This window comes from Neoarius graeffei, chromosome 21 (genome assembly GCF_027579695.1).
Source record: "Neoarius graeffei isolate fNeoGra1 chromosome 21, fNeoGra1.pri, whole genome shotgun sequence".
NCBI lineage: Eukaryota > Metazoa > Chordata > Actinopteri > Siluriformes > Ariidae > Neoarius > Neoarius graeffei.
In genome coordinates, this window is record NC_083589.1 from 19,882,700 (window position 1) to 19,904,306 (window position 21,607).

Here is a 21,607-nt window from a genome sequence, read left to right on the forward strand (position 1 = left end):
TCATATACCATGAGTAGAGCAAAACAAAATGGCAGAGAGTGTTGCTGAACCAACTGAGGATGAAATAAAATCTCTACTCGAAAACACCCCCCCCCCCAATAAATAAATAAATAAATAAATAAAAAGCAACAAAATATGGAATGAAAGTATTTGATGGAAAGAACTTTTTTTTTCAAGAACTATCATTATAGCATTTTTTTCACAAACTGCTAGTCATTTTGCTGGTTTGTTTACATTCTAAGCGGAAATTATTTTGTTGGACGTTTTGTATAAACTTTTTTTATTTATTGAATTTGCAAAAAATAAAAATGCTCCGTTTCTCAAGGTCCAGTGAATGTGAATAGAATTCCACTTTTTCCATAGAATGTTGAAGAATGTGAATAGAATTCCACAGTTATTCCACTCACTCATTATACAGGGTTTCCCCAGGTTTGACTACCATAAATTTAAGACTTTAAGACCTTTTTAAGACCAGTTAAATGAGAATTAAGACCTACATCGCACCCATTATGTGGTCATAGAACACCAGATCAAATTCCCAATAATGACAAATGTTCCAAGTAAAAATACTTGTATTATAAAAGTTATATACTTAAGTCATTATGTGCATTGCTTGTCGAATCTTCACATTCAAGACAAAAAGACAAGTCTAAACCTGGAAGAAAGGAGCACAATGTAGGGCCCAAGTCATGGCCTTAAAGGTACACAAAAATGCAATAGGCATACCAAGACATTAATGCCAAAGGTGTGCACTCACCAGTCAAAAAGCCAAACTGAGGGCCTAACTCTAGGCCTAAAGAACTGTCTCTGAACTAATTATGACCATGCACCTAGAGATGATACTTAAAATAAAAAAGTGATGTGGGTGTATTTTTTTTTAAATAAAATACCAAAACATTCACAACACTCTAAACAGACAAACTCTTTGTCTTAGTTTCCCAGCACTTGCTTCAACCATTTTACATTTTGTACCCTTGTAAATGAGGGAGGGAGAGAGATACAGAGGGGCGTAGATAGATAAGAGACGAGGGGGATAGATAGATAGATAGATAGATAGATAGATAGATAGATAGATAGATAGATAGATAGATAGATAGATAGATAGAGTGGGGCAAAAAAGTATTTAGTCAGTCACCAATTGTGCAAGTTCTCCCACTTAAAAAGATGAGAGAGGTCTGTAATTTTCATCATAGGTATACCTCAACTATGAGAGACAAAATGAGGAAAAAAAAATCCAGAAAATCACAGTGTCTGATTTTTAAAGAATTTATTTGCAAATTATGGTGGAAAATAAGTATTTGGTCAATAACAAAAGTTCATCTCAATACTTTGTTATATACCCTTTGTTGGCAATGACAGAGGTCAAACATTTTCTGTAAGTCTTCACAAGGTTTTCACACACTGTTGCTGGTATTTTGGCCCATTCCTCCATGCAGATCTCCCCTAGAGCAGTGATGTTTTGGGGCTGTCGCTGGGCAACACGGACTTTCAACTCCCTCCAAAGATTTTCTATGGGGTTGAGATCTGGAGACTGGCTAGGCCACTCCAGGACCTTGAAATGCTTCTTACGAAGCCACTCCTTCGTTGCCCGGGCGGTGTGTTTGGGATCATTGTCATGCTGAAAGACCCAGCCACGTTTCATCTTCAATGCCCTTGCTGATGGAAGGAGGTTTTCACTCAAAATCTCACGATGCATGGCCCCATTCATTCTTTCCTTTACACGGATCAGTCGTCCTGGTCCCTTTGCAGAAAAACAGCCCCAAAGCATGATGTTTCCACCCCCATGCTTCACAGTAGGTATGGTGTTCTTTGGATGCAACTCAGCATTCTTTCTCCTCCAAACACAAGTTGAACTTTTACCAAAAAGTTCTATTTTGGTTTCATCTGACCATATGACATTCTCCCAATCCTCTTCTGGATCCTCCAAATGCTCTCTAGCAAACTTCAGACGGGTCTGGACATGTACTGGCTTAAGCAGGGGGACACGTCTGGCACTGCAGGATTTGAGTCCCTGGCAGCGTAGTGTGTTACTGACGGTAGCCTTTGTTACTTTGGTCCCAGCTCTCTGCAGGTCATTCGCTAGGTCCCCCCGTGTGGTTCTGGGATTTTTGCTCACTGTTCTTGTGATCATTTTGACCCCACGGGGTGAGATCTTGCGTGGAGCCCCAGATCGAGGGAGATTATCAGTGGTCTTGTATGCCTTCCATTTTCTAATAATTGCTCCCACAGTTGATTTCTTCACACCAAGCTGCTTACCTATTGCAGATTCAGTCTTCCCAGCCTGGTGCAGGTCTACAATTTTGTTTCTGGTGTCCTTTGACAGCTCTTTGGTCTTGGCCATAGTGGAGTTTGGAGTATGACTGTTTGAGGTTGTGGACAGGTGTCTTTTATACTGATAATGAGTTCAAACAGGTGCCATTAATACAGGTAATGAGTGGAGGACAGAGGAGCCTCTTAAAGAAGTTGTTACAGGTCTGCGAGAGCCAGAAATCTTGCGTGTTTGTAGGTGACCAAATACTTATTTTACCGAGGAATTTACCAATTACTTCATGAAAAATCCTACAATGTGATTTCCTGGATTCTTTCCCCCCATTCTGTCTCTCTCTCAGTGTACCTATGATGAAAATTACAGGCCTCTCTCATCTTAAGTGGGAGAACTTGCACAATTGGTGGCTGACTAAATACTTTTTTGCCCCACTGTAGGTAGGTAGGTAGGTAGGTAGGTAGGTAGGTAGGTAGGTAGGTAGGTAGATAGATAGATAGATAGATAGATAGATAGATAGATAGATAGATAGATAGATAGATAGATAGATAGATAGAAAAAAGGTAAGCCTAAAGTCTCTTAAACGTGCACAAAAATGCAATTGGCATACCAATACATTGATACAATGGTGTGCACTCACCAGTCAAAAAGCCAAACTGAGGGCCCAACTCAAGGCCTAAAGAACTGTCTCTAAACTAATTATGACCATGCACCCAGAAATGATAAACAGATAAACTCTTTGTCTTAGTTTCCCAGCATTCAACCATTTTACATTTTGAAGAATAAAAAGAAATGTAAATACTCCTAGTAAACAAGGGAGGGAGGGAAGACATAGATGTGGAGGTGGATAGATAAGAGACACAATGAGATAAATCCACCACTTGCCTCGTTAACGTCTTTGACTAACTCCGTTATATAAGGAGCAAGACTGAATTTTCTTATGTAAAACGTTTTGTTTTTTCCACAGGAGAATGTTGTAGTGACTTCCGAGTCTGGGAACATAGCCTTAAAGCAGGGGTTCTCAACCTTTTGCAACCTGGGCCCCACCAAAGCTGGTTCATTGCAGTTGGGGGCCCCTCTTCTCGCCCCGCCCCCATCCCCCCCCAAACACACTCACCCGCAGTGACGCCACCCGACCTACAGCACCTTATATCGATAGATAGATAGATAGATAGATAGATAGATAGATAGATAGATAGCCCTGGGCTAGATTATTATTATTATTATTATTATTATTATTATTATTATCATCATTATTATTATTATTATTATTATTATTATTAGTAGTAGTAGTAGTAGTAGTAGTAGTAGCAGTAGCAGCAGTAGTAGCATTATCCATTCCATAGAAATACATAGGCCTATTATCATTATTAGGCTATTGTTATAATTGGCAGTAGCACCACATTTCTAATCTGCTTTCGGGCATTATTATAATTATAATTATTATAATAATAATAATAATTATTATTATTATTATTATGGCCTATTATCATTACTAAGCTGTTGGCAGTAGTACAAGACTTATGTTCTTTCAGGCATTATTATTATTATTGGGCCTATTATTATTATTATTATTATTATTATTATTATTATTGCTGTTGTTGGTTGTTGATATTATTATTATTATTATTATTATGCTATTATTATTAATAGGCATTATTATTATTATTATTATTATTATTATTATTATTAGTGTTTTTATTAGGTATTTTATTAGGCTTATTATTAGCTGGCTATTGATATCATTGGGAATTGGGACCAGGCGTGAATTTAGGTTTTACTTTTTACTGTGCCTTTGTGATCTGCATTTGCGTTAATGCGAGACCTGAGCCTGCTTTGCCTTACAAAGATCCTCGATTCTTGGCGAAATGTTTGACAAGCACAGTCTCAAGTCATCCTCAATTTGCGCACGATTGCGATATTTCGTTTTGAGCGCAGTCATTTTTGAAAATCCTGCCTCACACAAGTAGGTCGATGCGAATGGGATGAGCAGTTTCAAGGCTACGTCACACAGTTGCGGGTACTCCTGCATCAATGCTGCCCAGAATGTCGAAAGAGGGCATGAGGTGAAGACTGCCTTAAGTCTACTGTCACTCTTCAGCTCAATAAGCTGTTCCTGCATGTCAACCGGAAGTTCGTCAGCAGTACACACAAATGGATCTCGAACCCACGCAAAAGAGCGATAATCCTCTGTGAAGTATGCCGCAAACTGTTTTCTCATTACCGACAGGTGCTCTGACGCTGCTTGAAAGACAGATGAGAAATCGTGGGAAGTGCCTGCATTACTGATAAAGTCTGCAAGGCTTGGGAACATATCACAGTTCCCCCGACTGATGCGGCCACACACACAAGATTTTATGATAGATTGATGATAGATTTTATAATAGTATTGATTTGTATGTAATAGTCCATTGTCCTGCATTTTGACATGGGTAAATGTGTTGCATCTGCTTAGCTACTATAGCCTGTTAGCCCCAGATTTTTTTTTTCCTCCATACATGAAGCCTACTCGCGACCCCCCTGGAGTACCTCCGCGCCCCACCAGGGGGGCGCGCCCCCCCGGTTGAGAACCACTGCCTTAAAGAGTTCGCTTATGCCCTCATTCAAGCTGTACGAGTGGTGTTCCGTAATTGTTTTTAAAATCCAGAGCACCTCTGCCCGAAGTGTCGGGGTTCCACCGACACCCATCATGCCACTGCTCAGCCCTTGTGTTGTTGCTAGCCTTGCCAATTATGTCTGGCTTGGCTGATGCTCGACAGTGGTGCTAGTGCCAACTCCAGGTGCATTCGGAGATTGAACTGTGCAGAACTGAGCGATGGGCTGGTGGCGGTGGAGGGCAGATGCAATGTGCTTTGAGCTCTTCATGTGAGACTCTAAAGCGAAATGACCTATAGTGGACAACTTGAAGGTCTTTCGACAAACACAGCGTCTTGCTTCAACGTCGCTTCCAGGAACCTCCCTCACCCAATCACGATATCAGGGCTTTCCACAAGCACCGGCTGCCGGCCATACAGCCGACTACACAATTAAGTCCAGCCGGCTACTTTAATGACTATTATTTTTGTAGCCCACAGGCTCTAAATATTAATTTTCGATTTTAATAAAATTAAATGTTTATCTAACGGACTGACAATAATGTCAAACTGATTCGCGCTGTTTGTACCGATAATAACCACAAATTCCCCGCCGACTTCGTTGATCAAGGGAGAGTAACTCATCCGCGGCCCCGACATGCGGTGTGCGCGCATGCACTCAGCGGAGACAGTAGTGTGTCGGGGCCATCGGAGGGAACAGAAGCAGAGATGACGCTTATTTTGTCTCCGGTAAACCAGACTTCTCTCATTCAATTATGTGCTGGCATCAAAAGACACCGTTGGTTGTAAATGAAACCAAACTGAGTGGTTGGAGTGTATTTTCATACACAAATGGAGAAATGTTCGCTGAGTGTTTAATTGTGTAGCCCCACTGCAGACCGTTGTCGTTGTTAATTCATAGCATGCTCAGCTGCGTGAATGTGTCATGCACCGAAAATAAGAGATTTACAAGCCAGCAATGCCTCATGATGCAATACGCAAGAAAAGAAAGATGATTTACTGCCATTTTACTTTGTATTTGAGTAAAGTGAATAAATAAATGGTCTGTCGAAAATACATTTAATCCTGGGAACTGCGTGCACAGGAGTTTATTTTGTGTTTACTCCCTATCAACTCTGGAGAAATTCCGGCTTTATAATGGGTGTCTATGGCGTTATACACCAGTGGAGCTCGTTAAGTTAGTATAGAGAGCTTGAAAAAGTAGCTCAAACTTTCTCATTTAAACTGTGTTTTCAGCCACAAATTTCACTCTACAGACATAATTTTCTCAAAAGTAGTAGTCACACTTGTCTTGAGTCACACAATGTGTCTACCTGAGCGATAGGATTTACAGTTTTTGAATGAGAACCCCGAAAGTAAGGAGAGGACAGCCGCGCTGCCCCATAGACTCCCATTCAAATCCTGACAGCGCTTTTACTACAAAATCACTTGTTTTTAACTTGCTCTATTGTCCACATTTTTACACTAGAGACAAAAAAAATTACATCAATGTGTTCATGAGAGCCTTGTAGCGCTCAATGTGAAAGAATTTTGTGAATAGCTCCTTTCGTTTCCGTGTAAATCACCGTTGTTTGAGGAGAGGGAACTCTGAGAAAAAGTGCTATTTGCTTGTCATATTGTGTCTCTTCCCTAGTCTGGCTAACGCAACTTCAAAGCTCTGCGAGCATTGGTCTGGCATAGATATTAAGCCCAACCGTTTCCCAAAGCGCGTGGTTGACCTGCCTCCCTGAAATGCCTCAGTTTGCTACTGGTCGAAGCCAGAAAAGGCTGTGACGAAGCTTAAACCAATCAAATCACTCTTTCCCCTGACGTATGTGACGCGACGGAAACTGCTTGAGTAACAGGAAGAAGGAGGAGCTGAAGAGGAAGAGGACAATAATAGCGCGATCAAAGGCGAGACGACCACAACGATAGGATTCTCGCTGAGCCCCATTGATTTGGCTACCAGCGGGGCTAACTGGTAGATTAAACTCTTACCGAAGCCGGTCGGGAGCAAGGCGAAAACGTCCTTCCTTTCAATAAATACCTCCAGGGCTGCTCTTTGCTCCATTTTCAATGAGAACTTCCCGTTGAATGCTTTCAATACAGCATCTACCGCTGTGTCAAAGGCTTGCCGCTGCTCTGCCTTGAACACGCCTCTACCCAGGGCCGTTGGAGATGCTCAAAGTTGATTGGCTCCCAATTTTTTGGGAGCTTGGAAGAGCTGGAGATAGCTTGCCTTGCCAGACTAAGTTCGCAACAGCCCCCCATGTTGCGTCACACTTAGCCTGGGCCCGCCCATCCTATCTCTTCCCTGCACTTGAGCACTGTTACCAAGGCGACGAGCTCCACTCAGGGAGCAGAGAGGGGAGGGGCTGCTCACTCTCTCGCTCAAACACACACAGGCTCAGAGCATCGGAGCCTCATAGCCTGCGATAGCGGCTGCTACGCGCACTGCATCACTCTCACGGTTTCCCATAGGGGAATTGTCGTTTCTAGTTTTGTGTTTACTCCCCCCCCGGCTGGCTACTTATTTGTCATGGCTGGCTAGTATGAGCCTTAGTGGAAAGCCCTGACGATATCTTTAATCTGAAAGCCACTGCTGATTAAAACGACACGCCCCCATGCTGCGATTCGCGGAGTCTCCTCTCCACCACGGACTCCGACAATTGCGCCGGCGCGAAAATGTATCAATATTGTTTCTTTCTTTGTGCATACTCCAAGAAATTCACTGATGTTACGCAAAACCCACGTTTTCACATTGTAGAATAGTATGAGTAAATTTAAGACCTTTGTTTAAAAAATTAAGACTTGGGCAAAGCAATTTAAGGCCTTAATTTTGGAATATTAAATTTAAGACTTTTTTTAAGACTTTTAAGACCCCGCATCTACCATGTTATACATGGCTTATAGCCAACTCAGTGCTACGCACCTTGTCAGCTATCAGCTCATGTACGACTCGATTTTGTGGAATAACTGTTAAATAGTTTATATGGTAACATCATGGGAGATGTTTCACTTAAACAGATTAAGAACATTGTTGAAATAGTGAATTGTTCTCTGAAAAGAGGTTTGTTTAGCAATTTTGTAAGGAGTCTCCAGTGTCAGGACTTTGTAACAGTGTAAGAGCTAAAGCTACAAGTTTTCTACTCCAGGAAAGTTATTAGCCAGTTTCATGCACTGGGGTTTCTCTGTAGAATGACAAGCTGCACTTTCGGGTGAGGGAACGAGTGGTTATAGCTGATGGTGATGTAGGAAATGAAGGTGATAACACTAACTTGTTTAGTGGACATTTGCTAATATTAAATATGACTATAAAAGGCTTAAAAGTACATCATTCTATAATAAAGAAAATTTGTTAGTCAGTGATCAAAGCCTTTGACTTGATTATATCAAGAAATGACTTGAAAATGATCATCATGTCTCCTGACTACATACAGTTAGGTCCATAAATATTTGGACAGACACAACATTTTTCTAATTTTGGTTCTGTACATTACCACAATGAATTTTGAACAAAACAATTCAGATGCAGTTGAAGTTCAGACTTTCAGCTTTAATTCATTGGGTTGAACAAAATGATTGCATAAAAATGTGAGGAACTAAAGCATTTTTTAAACACAATCCCTTCATTTCAGGGGCTCAAAAGTAATTGGACAAATTAAATAATTGTAAATAAAATGTTCATTTCTAATACTTTGTTGAAAACCCTTTGTTGGCAATGACTGCCTGAAGTCTTGAACTCATGGACATCACCAGACGCTGTGTTTCCTCCTTTTTAATGCTCTGCCAGGCCTTTACTGCAGCGGTTTTCAGTTGCTGTTTGTTTGTGAGCCTTTCTGTCTGAAGTTTAGTCTTTAACAAGTAAAATGCATGCTCAATTGGGTTGAGATCAGGTGACTGACTTGGCCATTCAAGAATATTCCACTTCTTTGCTTTAATAAACTCCTGGGTTGCTTTGGCTTTATGTTTTGGGTCATTGTCCATCTGTATTATGAAACGCCGACCAATCAGTTTGGCTGGATTTGAGCACACAGTATGTCTCTGAATACCTCAGAATTCATCCGGCTGCTTCTGTCCTGTGTCACATCATCAATAAACACTAGTGACCCAGTGCCATTGGCAGCCATGCATGCCCAAGCCATCACACTGCCTCCGCCGTGTTTTACAGATGAGGTGGTATGCTTTGGATCATGAGCTGTACCACGCCTTCGCCATACTTTTTTCTTTCCATCATTCTGGTAGAGGTTGATCTTGGTTTCATCTGTCCAAAGAATGTTCTTCCAGAACTGTGCTGGCTTTTTTAGATGTTTTTTAGCAAAGTCCAATCTAGCCTTTTTATTCTTGAGGCTTATGAGTGGCTTGCACCGTGCAGTGAACCCTCTGTATTTACTTTCATGCAGTCTTCTCTTTATGGTAGATTTGGATATTGATACACCTACCTCCTGGAGAGTGTTGTTCACTTGGTTGGCTGTTGTGAAGTTGTTTGCGCCGAGTCCTTTTTTCCCCACGAGTGCCGGCGTTAATTACTAATCCTTTTTTAACTTTTTTCTACAAATAAATTTCCAGTACCCTCTTCATTTTTATTGTACTGTCGCTTTCCTTTTTGTACTTTTCATTTTCGCTTTCTTTTTTCCGTTTTTTCTCGTTCTTTTTTCGTAAGAACGCCGAGACCGGAAGCTTTCTTTTTCTCTCCTCCTGTGTAAAGACCACAAGTGGAGGCCATCCACATCGGATCTGCTTTAATATCAACAGATCTTCGTTTAAGGTACGTAAATCTTTTCATCATGGCACACCTTCTGCCTGTTCAGTGTGCTGAGTGCAGGATGTTTAGTCATTCTTCCTCCGTCGCTAGCGATAGCTTTATTAGCTTTATTTGTGATAAGTGCAGATTAGTTAGCTCTCTGACGGAGAAGATTACAGTGCTAGAAGCGCGTGTCCAGGCTTTACAGCAGGTTAGTGAGCGTGAGAACAGTGTAGCTTCTGTAGGGGAAAGTCTGGATGCCCTAGGTGGAGTTAGTAATCCCCCAACTCCGGCATTAGAGCCCTTACAGCGGGGCGAATGGGTGACGGCTCGGCGGCATAAGCGTAGAGCCAAAGCTACCGCTGAGGCTCACCCACGGGAGCACCACTCCTCTCCGCCTCACGTGCCGAACAGGTTTGCTCTCCTTAGTGATGCACCCACTGAGAAACCTGAAAGAGCTCTGGTTATAGGGGACTCTATCATACGGCATGTGAAATTAGCTCAGCCTTTAGGGGCACCAGCAGCTTTAGTCAGGTGTATTCTGGGAGCCAGGGTGCCGGACATAGCAGGTAATCTTAGGGTCCTAGGCAAGCACAGGTTCTCAAAGATAGTTATCCATGCAGGAGCTAATGATATATGCCTTCGTCAGTCTGAGGTTACTAAGAGTAACTTTGTAGAGGTGTTTAAATTAGCGAAGGCGATGTCCGATGCTGTAGTATGCTCTGGCCCCATCCCAATGCGGCGTGGCGATGTAGCTTACAGCAGGTTATGGTCGCTGAACTGCTGGCTGTCCAGGTGGTGCTCTGAAAACAGTGTGGGCTTTATAGATAATTGGGCTAATTTTGAGGGCACTGCTGGCCTGTTAGGGCGGGACGGTATCCATCCCACTCGGGAAGGTGCTGCTCTCATTTCCTGCAGCATAGGTCATAGTCTCAGAACAGGCCTAGTTAATTTCTGACAATCCAGAGCCAAGGCCAGGGAGCAGATGAACAGGCTAAACTGACTGTCTGCTAGCTGCACAGAGTCGTCACTCAGGGTCCACTACATTGAGACTGTGTCTGTTCCCCGAGCTCAACAAAAAGGTAGAAATTTTCAGAGAGGTTGTTCCAGTAACCTAATCAATATAAAATTAGATCATACTGACTGTACAGCTGCTGCCAGCACCTTTAATCTAAAGGTGGGGTTATTAAATATTAGATCTCTTACATCTAAAGCGCTAATAGTTAATGAACTCATTACTGATCAGGAGTTTAATGTACTTTGTTTAACTGAAACATGGATTAAGCCAAATAAATATATAGCATTAAATGAAGCAAGTCCTCCTGGATACAGTTATATACACCAGTCTCGTCTAACTGGCAGAGGAGGAGGCGTTGCGGTTATTTATAACGATTATCTAGGTGTAACACAAAAACCTGGTTATAAATTTAATACATTTGAAGTTCTTCATACTCATATAATGTATGTAGCCTCGAAAAATAAGTCTACCCAGTTAATTCCATTGCTTATTATTTACAGGCCCCCGGGGCCATATTCTGAGTTTCTTTCTGAATTTGCAGATTTTATCTCAGATCTGGTTATTTCCTTAGACAAACCTTTAGTTGTCGGAGATTTTAATATTCACTTCGATAACCCAGAAGACCCTTTAAAAACAGCGTTTGTGTCCATCTTAGATTCAGTCGGGATTAAGCAGAATGTCATAGGACCAACCCATAATGGTGGTCACACCCTTGATCTAATACTAACATTCAGATTAAACGTAGACAATATAGTCATACTTCCACAGTCTGAAGTTATCTCAGATCATTGTCTCATCTCATTCAAACTATGTCTGAGTAATAATATATGCACCTCACCACGCTACTGTATTAAACATTCTTTCACGTCAACTACTACACAGAGCTTTATAAATGATCTCCCAGAGTTGTCAACTTTGATTGGGTCACTGTCAGCCCCTGCAGAACTTGATCAGGCAACTGAATGCTTAGAGTCAACATTCCGCCATACTTTAGATAATGTAGCTCCTCTAAAAAGGAAAATGGTCAGAGACAAAAAATTAGCACCCTGGTATAATGATCACACTCGCACATTAAAACAGACCACTCGAAAATTGGAACGTAAATGGCGTCAAACAAAATTGGTAGTGTTCAAATTAGCTTGGAAGGAGAGCTTCCTGAAGTATAGAAAAGCTCTTAGTGCTGCGAGATCAACATATTTCTTCTCCCTAATAGAAGATAACAAAAATAATCCTAGATTCCTATTTAATACTGTAGCAAAATTAACCAGGAATAAGTCCACTATCGACACATGCACACCTGCAGTATGTAGTAGCAACGACTTCATGAATTTTTTTAATGACAAAATTGAGAATATCCGACAAAAAATTCAAACTACTAATTTAAGGTCAGACAATGAAAGTGACCTTGTAGTTAACTATATAACTGTATCAGATCATCAGTTAGAATGTTTTACTCCCCTTAAAGAAACTGAATTACTTTCATTAATCTCTACATCAAAAGCCTCAACTTGCGTACTAGATCCCTTACCTACACATCTATTCAAACAGATAATGCCTGGAGTAATTGAACCGCTTCTAAAAATAATAAGTTCTTCTCTTACGATTGGCTATGTACCCAAATCCTTTAAACTAGCAGTTATCAAACCCCTGATTAAAAAACCTGACCTTGATCCCTGTCAGCTGTCCAATTATCGGCCAATATCAAACCTCCCCTTTATCTCCAAGATCCTTGAAAAAGCTGTGGCACAGCAGTTATGCTCATATTTACATAGGAATAACATCCATGAAATGTATCAGTCAGGATTTAGACCTAATCATAGCACAGAGACAGCTTTGGTTAAAGTAGTAAACGACCTACTGTTGGCGTCTGATCAGGGCTGTCTCGCTACTTGTGTTGCTTGACCTTAGTGCAGCATTTGATACCATTGATCATTCCATTCTTCTGGATAAACTAGAAAATGTTGTGGGAGTTATGGGAATGGCCCTCTCCTGGCTCAGGTCTTATCTAACTGATCGTTATCAGTATGTTTATATAAATGGTGATATTTCTAGACGTACCGAGGTAAAGTTTGGTGTTCCACAAGGTTCTGCCTTGGATCCACTGCTTTTTTCTCTATATATTTTACCTCTGGGTGATATTATTCGTAAACATTGTATTAGTTTCCACTGTTATGCTGATGACACACAGTTGTATGTCTCTGCAAAACCTGATGAGAGACACCAGCTTAATAGAATTGAGGAATGTGTTAAGGACATTAGACACTGGATGCTTATTAATTTCCTTCTGCTTAACTCTGACAAGACTGAAGTACTTGTACTAGGACCACATACAGCTAGAAGTAAGTTTTCTGATTACACAGTGACTCTGGATGGCCTTTCTGTTTCTTCACGTGCAGCAGTAAAAGACCTCGGAATGATTACTGACCCCAGTCTTTCATTCGAAACTCACATTGATGACATCACCCGGATAGCTTTCTTTCATCTCAGAAATATTGCAAAGATAAGAAATTTAATGTCATTGCGTGACGCAGAAAAACTAGTCCATGCTTTCGTTACCTCCAGGTTAGATTAGTGTAATGCCTTACTGTCTGGATGTTCCAATAAGTGCATAAATAAGCTCCAGTTAGTTCAAAATGCAGCAGCAAGAGTCCTTACTAGAACTAGAAAATATGACCACATCACGCCTGTCTTATCCACACTGCATTGGCTCCCAATCAAATTTCGTATTGATTATAAACTACTACTATTGACCTTTAAAGCACTAAATGGTCTTGCACCACAGTACCTGAGTGAACTTCTGCTCCTCTATGACCCGCCACGCCTACTTAGATCAAAAGGTGCAGGCTATCTGCTGGTACCTCGTATAGTGAAGGCTACATCAGGGGGCAGAGCCTTTTCTTACAAAGCCCCACTGTTATGGAACAGCCTTCCAAGTAATGTTCGGGAATCAGACACAGTCTCAGCATTTAAGTCTAGGCTGAAAACATATCTGTTTAGTCAAGCCTTTTGTTAATGTTGTTTATGAGGTAAAGGTGTAGATCTAGAGGATCTTCAGACATACTGTGTTTTGGTAAACTGGGATGTATGGATGCTGTCAGTCCCCACTCGCTTGCTCACTCAAGTTTGTTGACGGTGTAGTGGCTGGCTGCTTTATGTCCCGGGGCTCCCTCATGCCTGTGTTACCTTCTGGCTCTCTCCTTTTAGTTATGCTGTCATAGTTAGTTGCCGGAGTCCCTGCTTGTACTCGGTGCAATATGTATACTGCTCCTACTTATTCAGGTGACATTGGGCATACCTAACAACCTGTTTTTTCTCCCCCCCCCCAAATCTGTCCCTCTGAGTTACATGGAGTCAACAGGAAATCTTTTGGTGGAGAGGGTGGAGACCTCGACTGGCTATCGTAGCCTGCGGGGAATCGGCCGTCAGACTTTCTGTCGCATGTCCCAGACCCGGTGAAATGTAACTGAATTGACTAAGGGTCCCATCTGCATCTCATCATTGCTGAGGAGAGTGCTCCCATCACCCAATCAAGCATCCAGCCAGAGCAGGTCATGATATATTTTTTACCATATTAACATGCCATTGTTGTGTGTTATGCCTGATGTAAAGACTCTCGTCTCTGCGAGCCTACCACACAGATTTAATACTTGTCATTTTTAGGGCATACCTAACAACGTGTTTTCTTTCTCTCCCCCCCCCCCCCCCCCCCAATCTGTCCCTCTGAGTTACATGTTGGTCCTGGGATTGAGATGCTGGCCTCTTCTGCCCCTCGGACCTGCTTGATCCATCCTGGTGCCCTGCGTCTGGTCGGAGTTTTATCGCACCGCTCCTGTGAAGGACGGCCCCATGAGGACAGTTGAGGGTTATACCTGGAGGATGCTCTGGACTCTTACAGTAATGCTTTTATGGCTGAGGACTACAGTTGTCTTGCTAACTTTAGGACTGCAGTTATCATGAACAGTTTTGCACTCAAGTTTCCATCAATGAAGAGTTATAACATCAACGAAACTGTCCTCATGTTAAAACTGTTAATATTATAGTCAGGCTGTCTGTTGTTGCCCAAATGAGGATGGGTTCCCTTTTGAGTCTGGTTCCTCTCGAGGTTTCTTCCTCATGTCGTCTGAGGGAGTTTTTCCTTGCCACCATCGCCACAGGCTTGCTCATTGGGGATAGATTAGGGATAAAATTAGCTCATGTTTTAAGTCGTTCAAATTCTGTAAAGCTGCTTTGCGACAATGTTTATTGTTAAAAGCGCTATACAAATAAACTTGACTTGATTTATTCTGCGATCATCCACTACTGTTGTCTTCTGTGAGTGTCCAGGTCTTTTTGCATTGATGAGTTCACCAGTGCTTTCTTTCTTTCTCAGGATGTACCAAACTGTAGATTTTGCCACTCCTAATATTGTAGCAATTTCTTGGATGGGTTTTTTTCTGTTTTCGCAGCTTAAGGATGGCTTGTTTCACCTGCACGGAGAGCTCCTTTGACTGCATGTTTTCTTCACAGCAAAATCTTCCAAATGCAAGCACCACACCTCAAATCAACTCCAGGCCTTTTATCTGCTTAATTGAGAATGGCATAACGAAGGAATTTCCCACACCTGCCCATGAAATAGCCTTTGAGTCAATTGTCCAATTACTTTTGGTCCCTTTAAAAACAGGGCTGCACATGTTAAGGAGCTGAAACTCCTAAACCCTTCATCCAATTTTAATGTGGATACCCTCAAATGAAAGCTGAAAGTCTGGACTTTATGGCCATTATATAACTATAACTTGAATATGTTTCAGTAAACAGGTAAAAAAACAAAATTTGTGTCAGTGTCCAAATATATATGGACCTAACTGTATTTATGCTCAAACAATAGAAGAAAGAAATGCGAGAGACTACCCGAGAAAGCTGTTGCATCATGTGAGTTATGTTTTACACATCAGGTATGATTTCCAGATAATCATCCAAATTTAAAGTAATGGTGACAAATTAAAGCAGTAAAAACAACATTGTGTCTTAGTAAGGTGCTGGACCAAGAATCAAGAACAAGTTCCTATTAAAGTGGCCAGTAAGTGTATACTCACAGGCCATTTTAATAGGAACTTGTTCTTGATTCTAAGATTCCTGTTATTGGCTGCAGGAGTGGAACCCAATGTGGTCGTCTGCTGTTGCAGGCCGAGATGCTTTTCTGCTCACCACAGTTTTAAAGCGTGATTATGAGAGTTACTATATCCTTCCTGGCAACTCGAACCAATCTAGCCATTTTCCTCTGACCTCTCTCATCAACAAGGTTTGTTTCCCCCCACAGAACTCAATGTTTTTCGCACCATTCTGTGTAAACTCGAGAGACTGTTGTATATGAAAACCCCAGAAGATCAGCAGTTTCTGAAATACTCAAACCAGTCCATCTGGCACCACCACTCATGCCACAGTGAAAGTCACACTTTGAGATCACAATTTTTCCCATTCTGATGTTTGAAGTGAACATTAACTGAAGCTCTTGATTTGTAGCTGCATGATTTTATGCACTGTGCTGCTGTCAAGGGATTGGCTGATTAGAGAACTGGATAAAACAGTTGATGTATGGGTTTTCTTTCCCGCGACCTAATAAAGTGGCCGGTGAGCGTATATCGAAATTTAGGAAAAGGAAATCTAAAGAATCATTCTCAAATAATTATGATCGGATCAAGTAACTAATTAGATGACCATATCAAAATTGTGACCGGTTTAAGACAGATTTTATATATATATATATATATATATATATATATATATATATATATATATATCTCACACACACACACACACACACACACACACACACACACACACACAGGTGCTTGAAAGTTAGTGAACCCTTTAGAATTTTCTATATTTCTGCATAAATATGACCGAAAACATCATCAGATTTTCACACAAGTCCTAAAAGTAGATAAAGAGAACCCAGTTAAACAAATGAGACAAAAATATTCTACTTGGTCATTTATTTATTGAGGAAAATGATCCAATATTACATATGTGAGTGGCAAAAGTATGTGAACATTTGCTTTCAGTATCTGGTGTGACCCCCTTGTGCAGCAATAACTGCAACTAAACATTTCCGGCAACCGTTGATCAGTCCTGCACACCGGCTTGGAGGAATTTTAGCCCATTCCTCCGTACAGAACAGCTTCAACTCTGGGATGTTGGTGGGTTTCCTCACATGAACTGCTCGCTTCAGGTCCTTCCACAACATTCCGATTGGATTAAGGTCAGGATTTTGACTTGGCCATTCCAAAACATTAACTTTATTCTTCTTTAACCATTCTTTGGTAGAACAACTTGTGTGCTTAGGGTTGTTGTCTTGCTGCATGACCCACCTTCTCTTGAGATTCAGTTCATGGACAGATGTCCTGACATTTTCCTTTAGAATTCGCTGGTATAATTCAGAATTCATTGTTCCATCAATGATGGCAAGCCGTCCTGGCCCAGATGCAGCAAAACAGGCCCAAACCATGATACTACCACCATCATGTTTCACAGATGGGATAAGGTTCTTATGCTGGAATGCAGTGTTTTCCTTTCTCCATACATAACGCTACTCATTTAAACCAAAAAGTTCTATTTTGGTCTCATCTGTCCACAAAACATTTTTCCAATATCCTTCTGGCTTGTCCACGTGCTCTTTAGCAAACTGCAGATGAGCAGCAATGTTCTTTTTGGAGAGCAGTGGCTTTCTCCTTGCAACCCTGCCATGCACACCATTGTTGTTCAGTGTTCTCCTGATGGTGGACTCAAACATTAATGTGAGAGAGGCCTTCAGTTGCTTAGAAGTAGGGGGGTGTGTTAGACCAAAAATTTTTTTCCTACCCCCTCCAAAATATGGAGATGATCTATCTAAGTATGGAAATACCAATACTTGGCCAACTGAAAAATGCTAACCCCCCTGTACATACCCTCTGAAGTTAATAACCCCTCCAAATAGTCAAAAACTGCCTTTTTCACTAATATAAACATTCCTTAACGGAAATAACTCTTAAATATAACATCAAAAATCACAGTAATAACATTTATTTCTCACAAAAAGAATTGCTTAAGGCACTGGAAATGTTTCAGATGCAACAGATAAGGCTAAGTGGCAGAAATTGTGTCTGAAATGTCCATTTTGACAATCAGTAGAGAATTACATAGTTTGCACTGATTTGTCAGTGATTAAACTTGTTTGTCTAGAATAGCACCCATTGCTTGAGTGAGGTCATCCAGAGTAACCTCTGCATTGGAAATGATGTTGTTCAGATATAGTTTCAGATTGACTGCATATGAATTAAGGGGGAGCTTCCTGTGGTCCTTCATTAGGCGAAACAGATCACTTGTCTTAGGCAGGGAAAGAGATGTGTCTCGGACATAACACACCTCCAAGTAGAGACGTCCTATCTTGGTATCCTTATCTATATCAGTTGCAGCTAGGTACTTATCAACTTCAGCAGCTGATGTGAATGGACCCCCCCATAGATTTGAGAGCAGTGAGGTCTTTGTTCCTACGGTGTTCCACTGCAAGGTTGGCATTCTTTTTCAGTTCCTCTTGTTTTGCATCCCAAGCCAACAGGATCTCTGGAATCCTACCTCCTTTTCTGACCACACTGCCATAGCTTCTGAAGGATCCTGACTGCCTTTGTTCAACAAGATCTGTTGCCTTAGCTTTTACTTGTGCTGCAGAGGCACTTTTGAGCCGTTTGTTGTAGTCGTACCTAGTGGCATACCTGAAGAGGTTCGCATTCATAGATAACTTTAAAACACATTAAAAATAGCAGCATTCTAATATCAAACAGCACTGTAATGTATTTTGTCATATTGTAAGAATGGAAACTTTCAGAGGGTATGTGCGAGAGGGGTTAGCAAGGTTCAATTTAATAAAATTTGACATTTTCCCACATAGATGGACCATCTCCATATTTCTAGGGGGGTAAAACATGGAAAAGTCAAAATTCTTAAAATAACAACCCCCCCCCATTAGAAGTTACCCTGAGGTCCTTTGTGACCTCGCCGACTATTACATTGTTTACTCAACAATGGTCTTGAATTTCTTCCATTTGTACACAATCTGTCTGACTGTGGATCAGTGGAGTCCAAACTTTTTAGAGATGGTTTTGTAACCTTTTCCAGCCTGATGAGCATCAACAACACTTTTTCTGAGGTCCTCAGAAATCTCCTTTGTTCGTGCCATGATACACTTCCACAAACGTGTTGTGAAGATCAGACTTTGATAGATCCCTGTTCTTTAAATAAAACAGGGTGCCCACTCACACCCGACTGTCATCCCACTGATTAAAAATACCTGACTCTAATTTCACCTTCAAATTAACTGCTAATCCTAGGGGTTCACATACTTTTGCCACTCACAGATATGCAATATTGGATAATTTTCCTCAATAAATAAATGACCAAGTATAATGTTTTTGTCTCATTTGTTTAACTGGGTTCTCTTTATCTACTTTTAAGACTTGTGTGAAAATCTGATGTTTTAGGTCATGTTTATGCAGAAATATAGAAAACTCCAAAGGGTTCACAAACTTTCAAGTACCACTGTGTACACACACACAAATGTCATTTTCAGCTTGTTTAAATATCTATCTATCTTAATCTGTGCTCAAACATACTGTAGATAACTCACTTTTTGATGACCGTTTCGACAGAAGAGGCATGGCGAACGTGCTCAGAGCGGTGCCAGTCACAGGGACACTGCGATTCATAGTCCTGAGGCTGACAGAATTTTGCACTGCCACAAAACACACAGCCACCGCGCTCATGAGCTTTAGTAGAACCTGCAGCATCCGGGAGAAAGAAAGACATGCGAAAGAATACCTGAGAAAGCTGTTGCATCATGTGAGTTATGTTTTACACATCAGGTATGATTTCCAGACAATCATCTAGGTTTAAAGAAATGCAGACAGGTGGCAAATTAAAGGGGAAAAAACAACATCATTCTGTCTTAGTAAGGTGTTGGACCATCATGCCTCTCTTTAAGGGGATAAATGGACCCAAACCATACCCTGACAATTCCATAACCACTTATTATTCCTTTAATTTGACACCCATATCAAATATTTCATTCTATGTTCAGATGAAATGGGAATTCTTGGTGGTTTGGGAATAAAACTGATGAATTGTGATAGTTATGTGTATATTGTGTGGTAATCTCACCGGGGTGACGACACACCGGGCAGTGGGTGACCTTCTTCACAGCAAACTCTTGAATCTCGGAAGCAGTTTTCCTCCAATCACTGAATCTATGAGAATACATGTTGTAATAATGATAATAATGCGGCACGGTGGTGTAGTGGTTAGCACTGTCACCTCACAGCAAAAAGGTCCTGGGTTCGAGCCCAGCGGCCGACGAGGGCCTTTCTGTGTGAAGTTTGCATGTTCTCCTTGTGTCTGCGTGGGTTTTCTCCGGGTGCTCCGGTTTCCCCCACAGTCCAAAGACATGCAGGTTAGGTTAATTGGTGGCTCTAAATTGACCGTAGGTGTGAATGTGAGTGTGAATGGTTGTTTGTCTCTATGTGTTAGCCCTGCGATGATCTGGCGACTTGTCCAAGGTGTACCCTGCCTCTCGCCCACAGTCAGCTGGGATAGGCTCCAGCTTGCCTGCGACCCTGTAGAACACGATAAGTGGCTACAGATAACGGATGGATGAAGTCTTTTTTTTTTTTAAATCAAACCTTCTCTAGCCATATTACGGTTTCCATCCTGTACTACTATTACGATTGATTTATACAAATTTGTGAAACAAAATTTAGATGTACTGTCTTCCTGGTTTCCAATTGGTACAAAAATGAGTCTGAACCCCGATGATGTCAGGAGACAAAGAGAGCCAAATTGATCATGTTCTCACAGTGGGAGCAGCATACTCTTTCGTCAATCAATCAGAGCAATACTAACCAATCAGGGGCGTCTGAACTCAAGAGGGTAAACGGTGTTTTTCTCCGAGTGTATTACACTACCTTGTGAGGCAATGTGAAAACATGCAGCGGGATCACGTGTCTCGGAGGAAGCACATGCCTTCACTCTTCCTGTTGGTAGCTGTTGTGTGAAAGGAAAGCTAGCTCCTGGGTGTAAATTGGCAAATGACGAAATTAGGAGTAAATGGAGCTTTAAAAAAGGCTCTACTAACACTACGTTCACATCTATGGACCTTCTATTGTTTGAATAATGCTAACTATGCCAATGCAAACCTCCTGTTATCATATGAAGCATCCACAGTTATAACAAACTAGTCAGAAATCTTTCTGCACCTACTTCTGAAGAAGAGTTGTTTCTTTTAAATTCTGTATTAATTTAAGAGCTTGTTCTTTCCCAACGCCTGGAACACCCTGCAGACAGACACACACACACACACACACACACACACACACACACAAGCATTTAGCTTAAAGTAATTCTCTCAAATGGCTATCATGGACATGTCCAAGGTTTAAAATTCAAGTTCTCTGTGTAGTCCTTAGTATACTTTAGGTATGTAATCACAGCCCAGGAGCATGGCCAGGCCCACGAGTGTCTCTCGCTTCAGCTGCAGCTCAGTCTCCACTCTGAACATCTTATAGCAGTCTATCTGAGGGTCCTGATGTGTGTGTGTGTGTGTGTGTGTGTGAGAGAGAGAGAGAGAGAGAGAGAGAGAGAGAGAGAGAGAGATGGCATGAGTGAACAGATCGTTTTAGAATAAGGGTGTGAAGGCATTTTCACCGCAATAGATGAAGTAACACATTGTTTACATGCATATGAGTAAGATTAAATTGTAATGAATGCAAAGACCTAGAGAGAAAAAAATGTATGTAAACAAGTTCTTCTGCATGTTTACAAAAGAGCTTGAATTCGAAAGTGTCATTGTTAAAGGTTTCTGTTACAATTAGTATCACACACACATTAGCAGATGTTCAGGACCTGATGTGTGTGCCATTTTCAGTCTCTCTCATTTAAAAACACCTGTTTGGTATTTCTTTCTGAGAAAGACATAAGAAGCCTTCAAAGCCTTTTTATCTCCCAAG

At 41.3% G+C, this 21,607-nt stretch overlaps 1 protein-coding gene across 4 annotated transcripts in view; it reads right to left on the reverse strand.

The window, feature by feature from the left end:
- LOC132869560 (flap endonuclease GEN homolog 1) overlaps positions 1-21,607 on the reverse strand; it is a 42,725-nt gene that overhangs the window by 15,421 nt on the left and 5,697 nt on the right. For 3 of the 4 annotated variants that reach the window (XM_060902793.1, XM_060902792.1, XM_060902791.1), the window contains exons 5-8: positions 21,073-21,183; positions 20,862-20,935; positions 19,767-19,852; positions 19,237-19,387 (exon numbers count right to left, since the gene is read on the reverse strand). In XM_060902793.1, coding sequence (XP_060758776.1) covers positions 19,237-19,387; positions 19,767-19,852; positions 20,862-20,935; positions 21,073-21,183 — 422 coding nt within the window. The remainder of the gene's footprint in view (positions 1-19,236; positions 19,388-19,766; positions 19,853-20,861; positions 20,936-21,072; positions 21,184-21,607) is intronic. The other variant, XM_060902794.1, reaches the window with a different exon arrangement.